Raw genomic sequence first — 12853 nt, forward strand, 5'->3', positions numbered from 1 at the left:
TAGGGTGGGGTATTTGATACTGTAGTTGGGGTGGGGTATTGGATACTGTAGTTTATATAGGGTATTGGATACTGTAGTTGGGGTAGGGTATTAAATACTGTAGTTTGGGTGGGGTATTGGATACTGTAGTTAGGGTGGGGTATTTGATACTGTAGTTGGGGTAGGGTATTTGATACTGTAGTTTATATAGGGTATTGGATACTGTAGTTGGGGTAGGGTATTAGATACTGTAGTTGGGGTGGGGTATTGGATACTGTAGTTAGGGTGGGGTATTAGATACTGTAGTTGTGGTAGGGTATTGGATACTGTAGTTGGGGTAGGGTATTTGATACTGTAGTTGGGGTGGGGTATTGGATACTGTAGTTAGGGTAGGGTATTGGATACTGTAGTTGGGGTAGGGTATTTGATACTGTAGTTGGGGTGGGGTATTGGATACTGTAGTTAGGGTGGGGTATTGGATACTGTAGTTGTGGTAGGGTATTGGATACTGTAGTTGGGGTAAGGTATTTGATACTGTAGTTGGGGTGGGGTATTGGATACTGTAGTTAGGGTAGGGTATTGGATACTGTAGTTGGGGTGGGGTATTGGATACTGTAGTTGGGTTGGGGTATTGGATACTGTAGTTGGGGTAGTGTATTGGATACTGTAGTTGGGGTAGGGTATTGGATACTGTAGTTGGGGTGGGGTATTGGATACTGTAGTTGTGGTAAGGTATTGGATACTGTAGTTGGGGTAGGGTATTTGATACTGTAGTTGGGGTGGAGTATTGGATACTGTAGTTAGGGTAGGGTATTGGATACTGTAGTTGGGGTAGGTTATTGGATACTGTAGTTGGGGTGGGGTATTGGATACTGTAGTTGGGGTAGGGTATTGGATACTGTAGTTGGGGTAGGGTATTGGATACTGTAGTTGGGGTAGGGTATTGGATACTGTAGTTGGGGTAGGGTATTGGATACTGTAGTTGGGGTAGGGTATTGGATACTGTAGTTGGGGTGAGGTATTGGATACTGTAGTTGGGGTGGGGTATTGGATACTGTAGTTGGGGTAGGGTATTGGATACTGTAGTTGGGGTAGGGTATTGGATACTGTAGTTGGGGTAGGGTATTGGATACTGTAGTTGGGGTAGGTTTATGGATACTGTAGTTGTGGTAGGGTATTGGATACTGTAGTCAGGGTGGGGTATTGGATACTGTAGTTGGGGTAGGGTATTGGATACTGTAGTCAGGGTGGGGTATTGGATACTGTAGTTGGGGTAGGTTTATGGATACTGTAGTTGTGGTAGGGTATTGGATACTGTAGTCGGGGTAGGGTATTTGATACTGTAGTTGGGGTAGGGTATTGGATACTGTAGTTGGGGTAGGTATTGGATACTGTAGTTAGGGTGGGGTATTGGATACTGTAGTTTGGGTAGGGTATTGGATACTGTAGTTGGGGTAGGTTATTGGATACTGTAGTTTGGGTAGGGTATTGGATACTGTAGTTGGGGTAGGGTATTAGATACTGTAGTTGGGGTGGGGTATTGGATACTGTAGTTGGGGTAGGGTATTGGATACTGTAGTTGGGGTAGGGTATTAGATACTGTAGTTGGGGTGGGGTATTGGATACTGTAGTTGGGGTAGGGTATTGAATACTGTAGTTGTGGTAGGGTATTGGATACTGTAGTTGGGGTAGGGTATTGGATACTGTAGTTGGGGTTGGGTATTGGATACTGTAGTTGGGGTTGGGTATTGGATACTGTAGTTGGGGTAGGGTATTGGATACTGTAGTTGGGTTGGGGTATTGGATACTGTAGTTGGGTTGGGGTATTGGATACTGTAGTTGGGGTAGGATATTGGATACTGTAGTTGGGGTAGGGTATTGGATACTGTAGTTGGGGTAGGGTATTGGATACTGTAGTTGGGATAGGGTATTGGATACTGTAGTTGGGTTGGGGTATTGGATACTGTAGTTGGGGTAGGATATTGGATACTGTAGTTGGGGTAGGGTATTGGATACTGTAGTTGGGGTGGGGTATTGGATACTGTAGTTAGGGTAGGGTATTAGATACTGTAGTTGGGGTAGGGTATTGGATACTGTAGTTGGGGTAGGGTATTGGATACTGTAGTTGGGGTAGGGTATTGGATACTGTAAGTTGGGTGGGGTATTTGATACTGTAGTTGGGGTGGGGTTTTGGATACTGTAGTTAGGGTGGGGTATTGGATACTGTAGTTTGGGGTAGGGTATTGGATACTGTAGTTGGGGTGGGGTATTGGATACTGTAGTTGGGGTAGGGTATTGGATACTGTAGTTGGGGTAGGGTATTGGATACTGTAGTTGGGGTAGGGTATTAGATACTGTAGTTGAAGTAGGGTATTGGATACTGTAGTAGGGGTGGGGTATTGCATACTGTAGTTGGGGTGGAGTATTGGATACTGTAGTTAGGGTGGGGTATTGGATACTGTAGTTGGGGTAGGGTATTGGATACTGTAGTTGGGGTAGGGTATTGGATACTGTAGTTGGGGTGGGGTATTGGATACTGTAGTTGGGATAGGGTATTGTATACTGTAGTTGTGGTAGGGTCTTGGATACTGTAGTTGGGGTAGGGTATTGGATACTGTAGTTGGGGTAGGGTATTAGATACTGTAGTTGGGGTTGGGTATTGGATACTGTAGTTGGGGTAGGGTATTAGATACTGTAGTTGGGGTTGGGTATTGGATACTGTAGTTGGGGTAGGGTATTAGATACTGTAGTTGGGGTTGGGTATTGGATACTATAGTTGGGGTAGGGTATTAGATACTGTAGTTGGGGTTGGGTATTGGATACTGTAGTTGGGGTAGGGTATTAGATACTGTAGTTGGGGTTGGGTATTGGATACTGTAGTTGGGGTAGGGTATTAGATACTGTAGTTGGGGTTGGGTATTGGATACTATAGTTGGGGTAGGGTATTGGATACTGTAGTAGGGGTAGGGTATTGGATACTGTAGTAGGGGTAGGGTATTGGATACTGTAGTTGGGGTAGGGTATTGGATACTGTAGTTGGGGTAGGGTATTGGATACTGTAGTTGGGGTAGGGTATTGGATACTGTAGTTGGGGTAGGGTATTGGATACTGTAGTTGGGGTAGGGTATTGGATACTGTAGTTGGGGTAGGGTATTAGATACTATAGTTGGGGTAGGGTATTGGATACTATAGTTGGGGTAGGGTATTGGATACTGTAGTTGGGGTAGGGTATTGGATACTGTAGTTGGGGTAGGGTATTGGATACTGTAGTTGGGGTAGGGTATTGGATACTGTAGTTGGGGTAGGGTATTAGATACTGTAGTTGGGGTAGGGTATTAGATACTGTAGTTGGGGTAGGGTATTGGATACTGTAGTTGGGGTAGGGTATTGGATACTGCAGTTAGGGTAGGGTATTGGATACTGTAGTTGTGGTAGGGTATTGGATACTGTAGTTGGGGTAGGGTATTGGATACTGTAGTTGGGGTAGGGTATTGGATACTGTAGTTGGGGTAGGGTATTGGATACTGTAGTTGAGGTTGGGGTATTGGATACTGTAGTTTATGTAGGGTATTGGATACAAGGAAAGTTATTTGACCAGAATAGATATCGGACAGCAGGCAACAGATAGATAGTTTTGGGTGGTTTTAAAAAGTGATTTTATAAGATGTGTCATGGACTGTTTATCCTGACTTACATTGGTATGTTATTTTTTTTCCTTTCATCAAAACAGAAATGTTTTGGCAGAGATTGGAGAACTGATATGATGTCTTTGTCACAGAAAATAATTAGATGATGTATGTTGGGGAATCCCTTTTCACTGAGAAATTCCAAACCAACTTCTGACAAACAGACTTTACAGAAGATTTCACAATGTTGGCAAAACAAAGCCGATTCAAGTAGAAGTATTTAGTGGTAGGTAGAAAGTTTTCCGATCCAGCTATTTCTGGGAGTCGCTGATTGATACTACAGACTCCTACATGTATGTTTTTCTATTCTCTAACTGAAAGAGAATACAAACCATCACGTTAAGTTAACCATATTTTTAAAACTCTAACTTTGTATTATGAGTTAGGAACTGTTTGTGAGGTAACATGCGATAATGAGCGATGTTTGGGAGATAAAGAATTGATCAATCACACTTCATTAACAACAAACAGAGCTTGAGGGGTATATCTGTAATCAGCTAATTTGGCATTTTAATTGTCACACTGCCTCCGTAGGTGTAACTCAAGTTTTACACCTGTCCTGATAATCTGTCTACAGGTGAAATACCTGGGTATGACCTTCAAACTTTTGTCAGAGATGAAAGTTAATTAAGGATGGATTTCTGTCCATGCATTTGTTATTTTGTTGAAAAGGTGACCTTTGACCTTTCCTGTTCTATATATAACCTTGTTAGGGGTGTTTTAATTGTTTTACACTATTCATTATCATTAAGCTATCCTGGTCAACAAAAGTGATTAATACATGTTCACATATTGGTGTATGTTTTTTGTGAAATAAATAAATGAACAAAAAACTAGTTCACATGGGTGTGCCACTTCAGACTTTTCCTGGGTAAATAGTCCCTGGGACTAACCATAAAGAAATGGTAAGCATTTCCACCTCACGGTTTTTTTGCCCAAGAATTGCTCATCAGCTAATATCTAATACTGGATTATCTCCCCCTGGTTTGAAACTTACGGTCTCTAGAATCTGACATATCCCAGAGATCAAAATCATACAGCTCAATTCTATTTTTGATTTTAATATTCTAGAGACAGGGGGCCAGTCTGCCTCCTCATAACCAAATATACAATTTCTGAGAATTAAAAGTTTTAGCAAAATCATGCTACTGATATTGGCCCCAGGGTATACCCTCACATCCTGGAGATTGAGTCCCAGGTTTGCATCATAATCATCTTGAGGAATATTATACTACTATTTCAAATGTAGGTCACTATGTCATTTGGAGTTGAGAACTTATGATATTGAAATGATCACCCACAATCATCATGAAACTTTATTTGGTAGGCTATTGTCCAATTTTACAAGCATTAAAACGATGTTTAGTAAATCTTTTTCTCCATGATAATGTATCCAACTTTTATTATGGCCCAAAGAGGATAATATTGTCATGTTAACACTTGTGTGGCATCGTTACATTTCTCATTAAAGCTATACAGAAAAATGAAAGAATGCTCTGTAGCTACATTGTCGTTAATATTGATGTTATCATAATTAAACATAATACATGTCCCATGGGCCTTTTCATTTATAACTTGAATTTTGAATGAACACATTACACAAGTATTTGATTGCTGTGTGTATGGACATGGAGTTCTTCAAGGTCATTATATGGTACTTCAGTTTATTGAAATGAGTTGTGAAGGTCAAGCCCCAATGATCAAAGCTGGCAGAAATAACTTGCCCATTCAGATGCCAGAATGCATATCAATAATAGGGGTCTTAATTAGGAACACTTAAATGGAATAACAAGACTTAACCTTAGTAGATGTAAAAACGTAATCAACACAAGCTGAATGTGAAAAGGACACATTTAGAAAGTCGTTACTTTTGTGAATACACCTTTACAAACGTCATTAAATTAAATCGTACACTACATGTTGAGGTGCCTGGAGCTGGTAGGCTACGGAGGTGTGCCTTAGTTATTTTGTGCGGTTATAATTAAAAGGAGATCGTAGGAGGGAGAAGAGGGAGCTTGACATGTCTAGAAGGGGTCAGTAATGAGATAAAGTAGGGGCTAGTAATAAGATAAAGTAGGGGCTAGTAATGAGATAAAGTAGGGACTAGTAATGAGATAAAGTAGGGGCTAGTAATGAGATAAAGTAGGGGCTAGTAATGAGATAAAGTAGGGGCTAGTAATTAGATAAAGTAGGGGCTAGTAATGAGATAAAGTAGGGGCTAGTAATGAGACAAAGTAGGGACTAGTAATGAGATGAAGTTGGGGCTAGTAATGAGACAAATTAGGGGCTAGTAATGAGATAAAGTAGGGGCTAGTCATGAGATAAAGTAGGGGCTAGTAATGAGATAAAGTAGGGGCTAGTAATGAGATAAAGTAGGGGCTAGTAATGAGATAAAGTAGGGGCTAGTAATTAGATAAAGTAGGGGCTAGTAATTAGATAAAGTAGGGGCTAGTAATGAGATAAAGTAGGGGCTAGTAATGAGACAAAATAGGGGCTAGTAATGAGATAAAGTAGGGGCAAGTAATGAGATAAAGTTGGGGCTAGTAAGGAAGTACATTGTATAGGAGCTTGAGATAAAGTAGGGGCTAGTAATTAGATAAAGTAGGGGCTAGTAATTAGATAAAGTAGGGGCTAGTAATGAGATAAAGTAGGGGCTAGTAATGAGACAAAATAGGGGCTAGTAATGAGATAAAGTAGGGGCAAGTAATGAGATAAAGTTGGGGCTAGTAAGGAAGTACATGGTATAGGAGCTTGAGATAAAGTAGGGGGTAGTAATGAGATAAAGTAGGGGCTAGTAATTAGATAAAGTAGGGGCTAGTAATGAGATAAAGTAGGGGCTAGTAATTAGATAAAGTTGGGACTAGTAAGGAAGTACATGGTATAGGAGCTTGAGATAAAGTAGGGGCTAGTAATGAGATAAAGTAGGGGCTAGTAAAGAAGTATAGGAGCTTGAAAGACTAGGGATTAGGTTTCTTAGATTTAAGGGGGAGATAATTCAGCAAACAAAAAATTACTTATAGTACAAGGGGCAGTACAGGTAAGGCTGTACTATATACATAAGGGGCTTTTCATATATATGTTTATATGACAGCCTGGTTAGGCCTTTGGAGGGTCTATATTAGAGAAATAACAGCCTGGTTAGACCTTTGGAGGGTCTAAATTAGATATAAGAGTCTGATAAGATCTATGGACGGTCTATATAAGATATAACAGTCTGGTAAGACCTTTGGGGGTCTATATTAGATATAACAGCCTGGTCAGACCTTTGGAGGGTCTATATTAGATATAACAGCCTGGTTAGGCATTAGGAGGGTCTATATTAGATATAACAACCTGGTTAGACCTTTGGAGGGTCTTTATTAGATATAACAGCCTGGTTAGGCCTTTGAAGGGTCTTTATTAGATATAAAAGCCTGGTAAGGCCTTTGGGGGTCTGTATTAGATATAACAGTCTGGTAAGGCCTTTGGGGTGTCTATATTAGATATAACATTCTGGTCAGACCTTTGGAGGGTCTATATTAGATATAACAGCCTGGTAAGGCCTTTGGGGGTCTGTATTAGATATAACCGTCTGGTAAGGCCTTTGGAGGGTCTATATTAGATATAACAGCCTGGTTAGGCCTTTGGAGGTCTATATTAGATATAACAGCCTGGTTAGGCCTTTGGGGGTCTAAATTAGATATAACAGTCTGGTAAGGCTTTTTTCGGTCTATATTAGATATAACAGTCTGGTTAGGCCTTTGGGGGTCTATATTAGATATAACAGTCTGGTAAGGCCTTTGGAGGGTCTATATTAAATATAACAGTCTGGTCAGAACTTTGGAGGGTCTATATTAGATATAACAGTCTGGTTAGGCCTTTAAAGGGTCTATATTAGATATAACAGATTTGTAAGGTCTTTGGAGGGTCTATATTAGATATAACAGCCTGGTAAGGCCTTTGGAGGTCTATATTAGATATAACAGCCTGGTTAGGCCTTAGGAGGGTCTATATTAGATATAACAGTCTGGTAAGGCCTTTGGAGGGTCTATATTAGATATAACAGTCTGGTTAGGCCTTTAAAGGGTCTATATTAGATATAACAGATTGGTAAGGCCTTTGGGGGTCTATATTAGATATAACAGTCTGGTAAGACCTTTGGAGGTCTATATGAGATATAATAGTCTGGTAAGACCTTTGGAGGGTCTATATTAGATATAACAGCCTGGTTAGGTTTTTGGGGGTCTATATTAGATATAACAGCCTAGTTAAGCCTTTGGAGGGTCTATATTAGAAATAACATCCTGGTAAGGCCTTTGGAGGGTCTATATTAGATAAAACACTGCCTGGTAAGGCCTTTGGAGGTCTATATTAGATATAACAGTCTGGTTAGGCCTTTGGAGGATCTATATTAGATATAACAGCCTGGTTAGACCTTTGGAGGGTCTATATTAGATATTACAGTCTTGTAAGATCTATTGAGGGTCTGTATTAGATAAAACAGCCTGGTAAGGCCTTTTGATGGTCTATATTAGATATAACAGCCTAGTTAGGCCTTTGGAGGGTCTATATTAGATATAACAGCCTGGTTAGACCTTTGGAGGGTCTATATTAGATATAACAGTCTTGTAAGATCTATTGAGGGTCTATATTAGATATAACAGCCTGGTTAGGCCTTTGGAGGTCTATATTAGATATAACAGCCTGGTAAGGCCTTTGGAGGGTCTATATTAGATAAAACAGCCTGGTAAGGTCTTTGGAGGGTCTATATTAGATATAACAGCCTGGTAAGGCCTTTGAGGGTCTGTATTAGATATAACAGTCTGGTAAGGCCTTTTGAGGGTCTAAATTAGATATAACAGTCTGGTAAGGCCTTTTGAGGTCTATATTAGATATAACAGTCTGGTAAGGCCTTTGGGGGTCTGTATTAGATATAACCGTGTGGTAAGGCCTTTGGAGGTCTATATTAGATATAACAGTCTGGTTAGGCCATTGGGGGGTCTATATTAGATATCACAGTCTGGTAAGGCTTTTTGCGGTCTTTATTATATATTACAGTCTGGTTAGGCCTTTAGGGGTCTATATTAGATATAACAGTCTGGTTAGGCCATTGGGGGGTCTTTATTAGATAAAACAGTCTGGTAAGGCCTTTGGGGGTCTATATTAGATAAAACAGTCTGGTAAAGCCTTTTGGGGGTCTTTATTAGGTACAACAGCCTGGTAAGACCTTTGGAGGGTCTATATTAGATAAAACAGCCTGGTAAGGCCTTTGGGGGTCTATATTAGATATAACAGCCTGGTAAGACCTTTGGAGGGTCTATATTAGATATAACAGCCTGGTAAGACCTTTGGAGGGTCTATATTAGATATCACATCCTGGTAAGACCTTTGGAGGGTCTATATTAGATATCACATCCTGGTAAGACCTTTGGGGGTCTATATTAGATATCACATCCTGGTAAGACCTTTGGAGGGTCTATATTAGATATCACATCCTGGTAAGACCTTTGGGGGTCTATATTAGATATCACATCCTGGTAAGACCTTTGGAGGGTCTATATTAGATATAACAGCCTGGTTTGGCCTTTGGAGGGTCTATATTAGATACAACAGTCTGGTAAGGCCTTTGCGGGTCTATATTAGATATAACAGTCTGGTAAGGCCTTTGGAGGTCTAAATTAGATATAATAGTCTGGTAAGGCCTTTGGAGGGTCTATATTAGATATAACAGTCTGGTGAGACCTTTGGGGGTCTATATTAGATATAACAGTCTGGTAAGGCCTTTGGAGGGTCTATATTAGATAAAACAGCCTGGTAAGACCTTTGGGGGTCTATATTAGATATAACAGCCTGGTTAGGTCTTTGGAGAGTCTATATTAGATATAACAGTCTGGTAAGGCCTTTGGAGGTCTATATTAGATATAACAGTCTGGTTAGGCCTTTGGAGGTCTATATTAGATATAACTGTCTGGTAAGGCCTTTGGAGGGTCTATATTAAATATAACAGCCTGGTAAGACCTTTGGAGGGTCTTTATTAGATATAACAGCCTGGTAAGACCTTTGCAGGGTCTATATTAGATAAAACAGCCTGGTAAGGCCTTTGGGGGTCTATATTAGATATAACAGTCTGGTAAGGCCTTTGCAGGGTCTATATTAGATAAAACAGCCTGGTAAGGCCTTTGGGGGGTCTATATTAGATAAAACAGCCTGGTAAGGCCTTTGAAGGTCTATATTAGATATAACCGTCTGGTAAGGCCTTTGGAGGGTCTATATTAAATAAAACATTGTGGTAAGGCCTTTTGGGTGTCTTTATTAGATACAACAGCCTGGTTAGGCCTTTGGGGGTCTATATTAGATAAAACAGCCTAGTAAGGCCTTTGGGGGTCTATATTAGATATAACAGTCTGGTAAGGCCTTTGCAGGGTCTATATTAGATAAAACAGCCTGGTAAGGCCTTTGGGGGTCTTTATTAGATACAACAGCCTGGTTAGGCCTTTGGGGGTCTATATTAGATAAAACAGCCTAGTAAGGCCTTTGGGGGTCTATATTAGATATAACAGTCTGGTAAGGCCTTTGCAGGGTCTATATTAGATAAAACAGCCTGGTTAGGCCTTTGGGGGGTCTATATTAGATAAAACAGTCTGGTAAGGCCTTTGAAGGTCTATATTAGATATATGAGCTGGTAATTTAGGGAAACATGTGATAGCAAAAGACATTTGGATATAAACCATGTTTCAGATGCATGCAGACCAAGAAATAAGTATAAATAAAAGCATATCAAATTTACAGGGCTAGACTGTTGGCCTTGACACCTGATGGATGACCACTAAATGAGTCTATCCCAGGCAGTCTGTAACTCGACATTTTACCATTGTCTACATCATTACCATTGTGTTGTATTTTCTGTCATATGATAAAAACTAAAATGTTAGAATAAAAAAGAAATCTAATACTATTTCTTGTGCTGAAAGAAATTTAAAACTTTTGTTTAACATCAGTGTATTTAAGTTTGAGATGTTATGAGAGCTTTATTTCTATACATACCCATAAATAACCGGTACATTACCATATCTCTACCTTGACATTTTATAGCCATATTTTCGTTTCAAAGACTTGATAAAAACGTTTCAGGTTGCTGTGGAAACACTTTGGTGGGATTGAGTGGGTCCAGCTTAACATTTGAATTTCAATGTAAGAGTGGAGATGAAATTTTCCCCCTGTCCCCGTCGGTGTCTAATTTTGTTGAAGTTTTTTTTTATTAAGTTCAGTTTACTGTTGGGTGCTGTTTTGTGTGGGTGCTCTGCTAATATGTCTATTACAGTGGGCATGTGTACAATTTTATTAGCTCATGCCATGGCGCAGCATCTCTCGTCTGTCTGTCCGTCTGTCATCCATCAACATTTCGTTTAAATCGCTTCTAGTCATGAACGACTGAATGAAATTTGACCAAATTTGGCCAGAAACACCCTTGGGGAAAGAGGAGCAGATTTTGCATAAATGGTTACTGGGTTCATTAATTAGGCATTTCATATCTTAATAAGTTTCTAAAATTTTAGTGTAAGAAATTTGTGATAATTGTCACTGGTGATCTTACTCAGCTTAGCAATCATTGATTGCACGTGTTTGTTCATGCAGTTACTTCCCCTTTCTCCACTCTTCAGTCAGGCAGGTGCAACCCTTTGTTGATATTTTATAATATATATCAAATGTCACATATGTGTAAAGAATACAAGTTATAATGATGATACTCGACTTCTTCGTAGAGTGCTTCTAACTAAATAAACAAACACTGACTATCACTATTATAAATACAAACTACAATGTATTCAGGCACGTTTTTATATTTTATATAAAGGTTTATTTCCACAATATAACCAGACATGAATTATTTTATTTTCAAAGATATCCAAAGATGAGTGCCGCTAAGATGTTGGCCGACTCCACCCAGGGAGATCCCCTGACAGACACTGCCCCGGGGGTGGAGACCAAGAGGAGAAAGTCTCATGAAAAAAGGAAAGCAAAGAAACAGAAGAAAGAAACAAAGAAAAAGGTAGGACGGACAAAAACTTAGAATTTCAAATCAAAGTAAATTTTAGACATCAATAAGGTTGTTATCAGCTTTGATTTGATATTCTCGTGTTCGGTGCATGAATAAACAAAAGAGTTCTTGTAGCAATGTTTTCAAAACATGCCAAACACAGTGTACTTAAAACAAACAGATCTGCTGTCAGATGTTTGTTTGATGCTAAAAATAATTGTGTCAGAAAATAAATGAAATCACAGTTGAGATATTACAATTTTCAGGGGAGATCACTCCAATTAGAAAATAAAACGGAGGATTGGTTGAGCTGACTACTGATAAAGGCTTGTTAACGTGTGATGTATTACGTTTATAGAGTAAATGTATGTACTGTTGTGTGTGTGAACCCGAACACATGATTCAACCTCACTCACTACCCCTTCACGTCAATCCTACGTAAATAAATCTACTGTAGAAGGGTTATGTCCACCTCTGAATTGAGCAAGCATTTTCTATCTGATATGTATGTATTAATGAGATACATCTCCAATTTACAGAATTCATTGTAGACAGCTGATGAAACATTGCATGTTTAACAAGATTTCTCTTGAAATAAGTGTACAATCACACCCTAAAACCTGCAAAAAAAAAAATCAACATAATGCAATATTTTAACTTACTCTCAAGATTACATACCCATAACAAGTATTAAAAGATTTAAAAAAGATATTAACTGGGTGTTTTTTGTCAAGAAGGAAAGACATATTTTCTTATTATATCATGAGTTGGAAAAAGCTTGAAAATGGGACAAATACACAGACAATAGGAAAAAATGGACAATAGGAATTTTGCGTGGTAAAAAAAAAAAAAGTTTCCAAACAAGAAACTCTTGCCCAACAGACAGTTAGAAGATTTTTGCTGATGTTCTTTCCATCACAATAAGGAAAATAAAAAACAAATAAATTGTCATAGCTTTAACTGTTGTCTTATTGTTTTACACTGCCATGGACCTGTAATAAACAGGTATAGAAAAAACATCTCAATGCATATTCTGTCTGGAAAAATATTACTCCAAAGTCAGCCAGCGGCGAGGAGTTTCCTTGATTGTACCATCCTTTGTGAGAATGATACACTCACAAGGTATTGCCATAGATTGTAATAGTGATATCACCGAAATGTTGGAGAATAC

General features: G+C 39.2%; 1 protein-coding gene across 1 annotated transcript in view; it reads left to right on the forward strand.

Moving 5' to 3' along the window:
• Positions 1–11544: 11544 nt before the first annotated feature.
• Positions 11545–12853, forward strand: part of LOC117325990 (caspase activity and apoptosis inhibitor 1-like) — a 109988-nt gene continuing 108679 nt past the window's right edge. The window contains exon 1 of the mRNA XM_033882541.1: positions 11545–11694. Within this exon, the coding sequence (XP_033738432.1) occupies positions 11557–11694 (138 nt within the window). The 5' untranslated portion in view covers positions 11545–11556. The remainder of the gene's footprint in view (positions 11695–12853) is intronic.

The sequence above is a fragment of the Pecten maximus genome, chromosome 4 (assembly GCF_902652985.1).
Source record: "Pecten maximus chromosome 4, xPecMax1.1, whole genome shotgun sequence".
Lineage (NCBI taxonomy): Eukaryota > Metazoa > Mollusca > Bivalvia > Pectinida > Pectinidae > Pecten > Pecten maximus.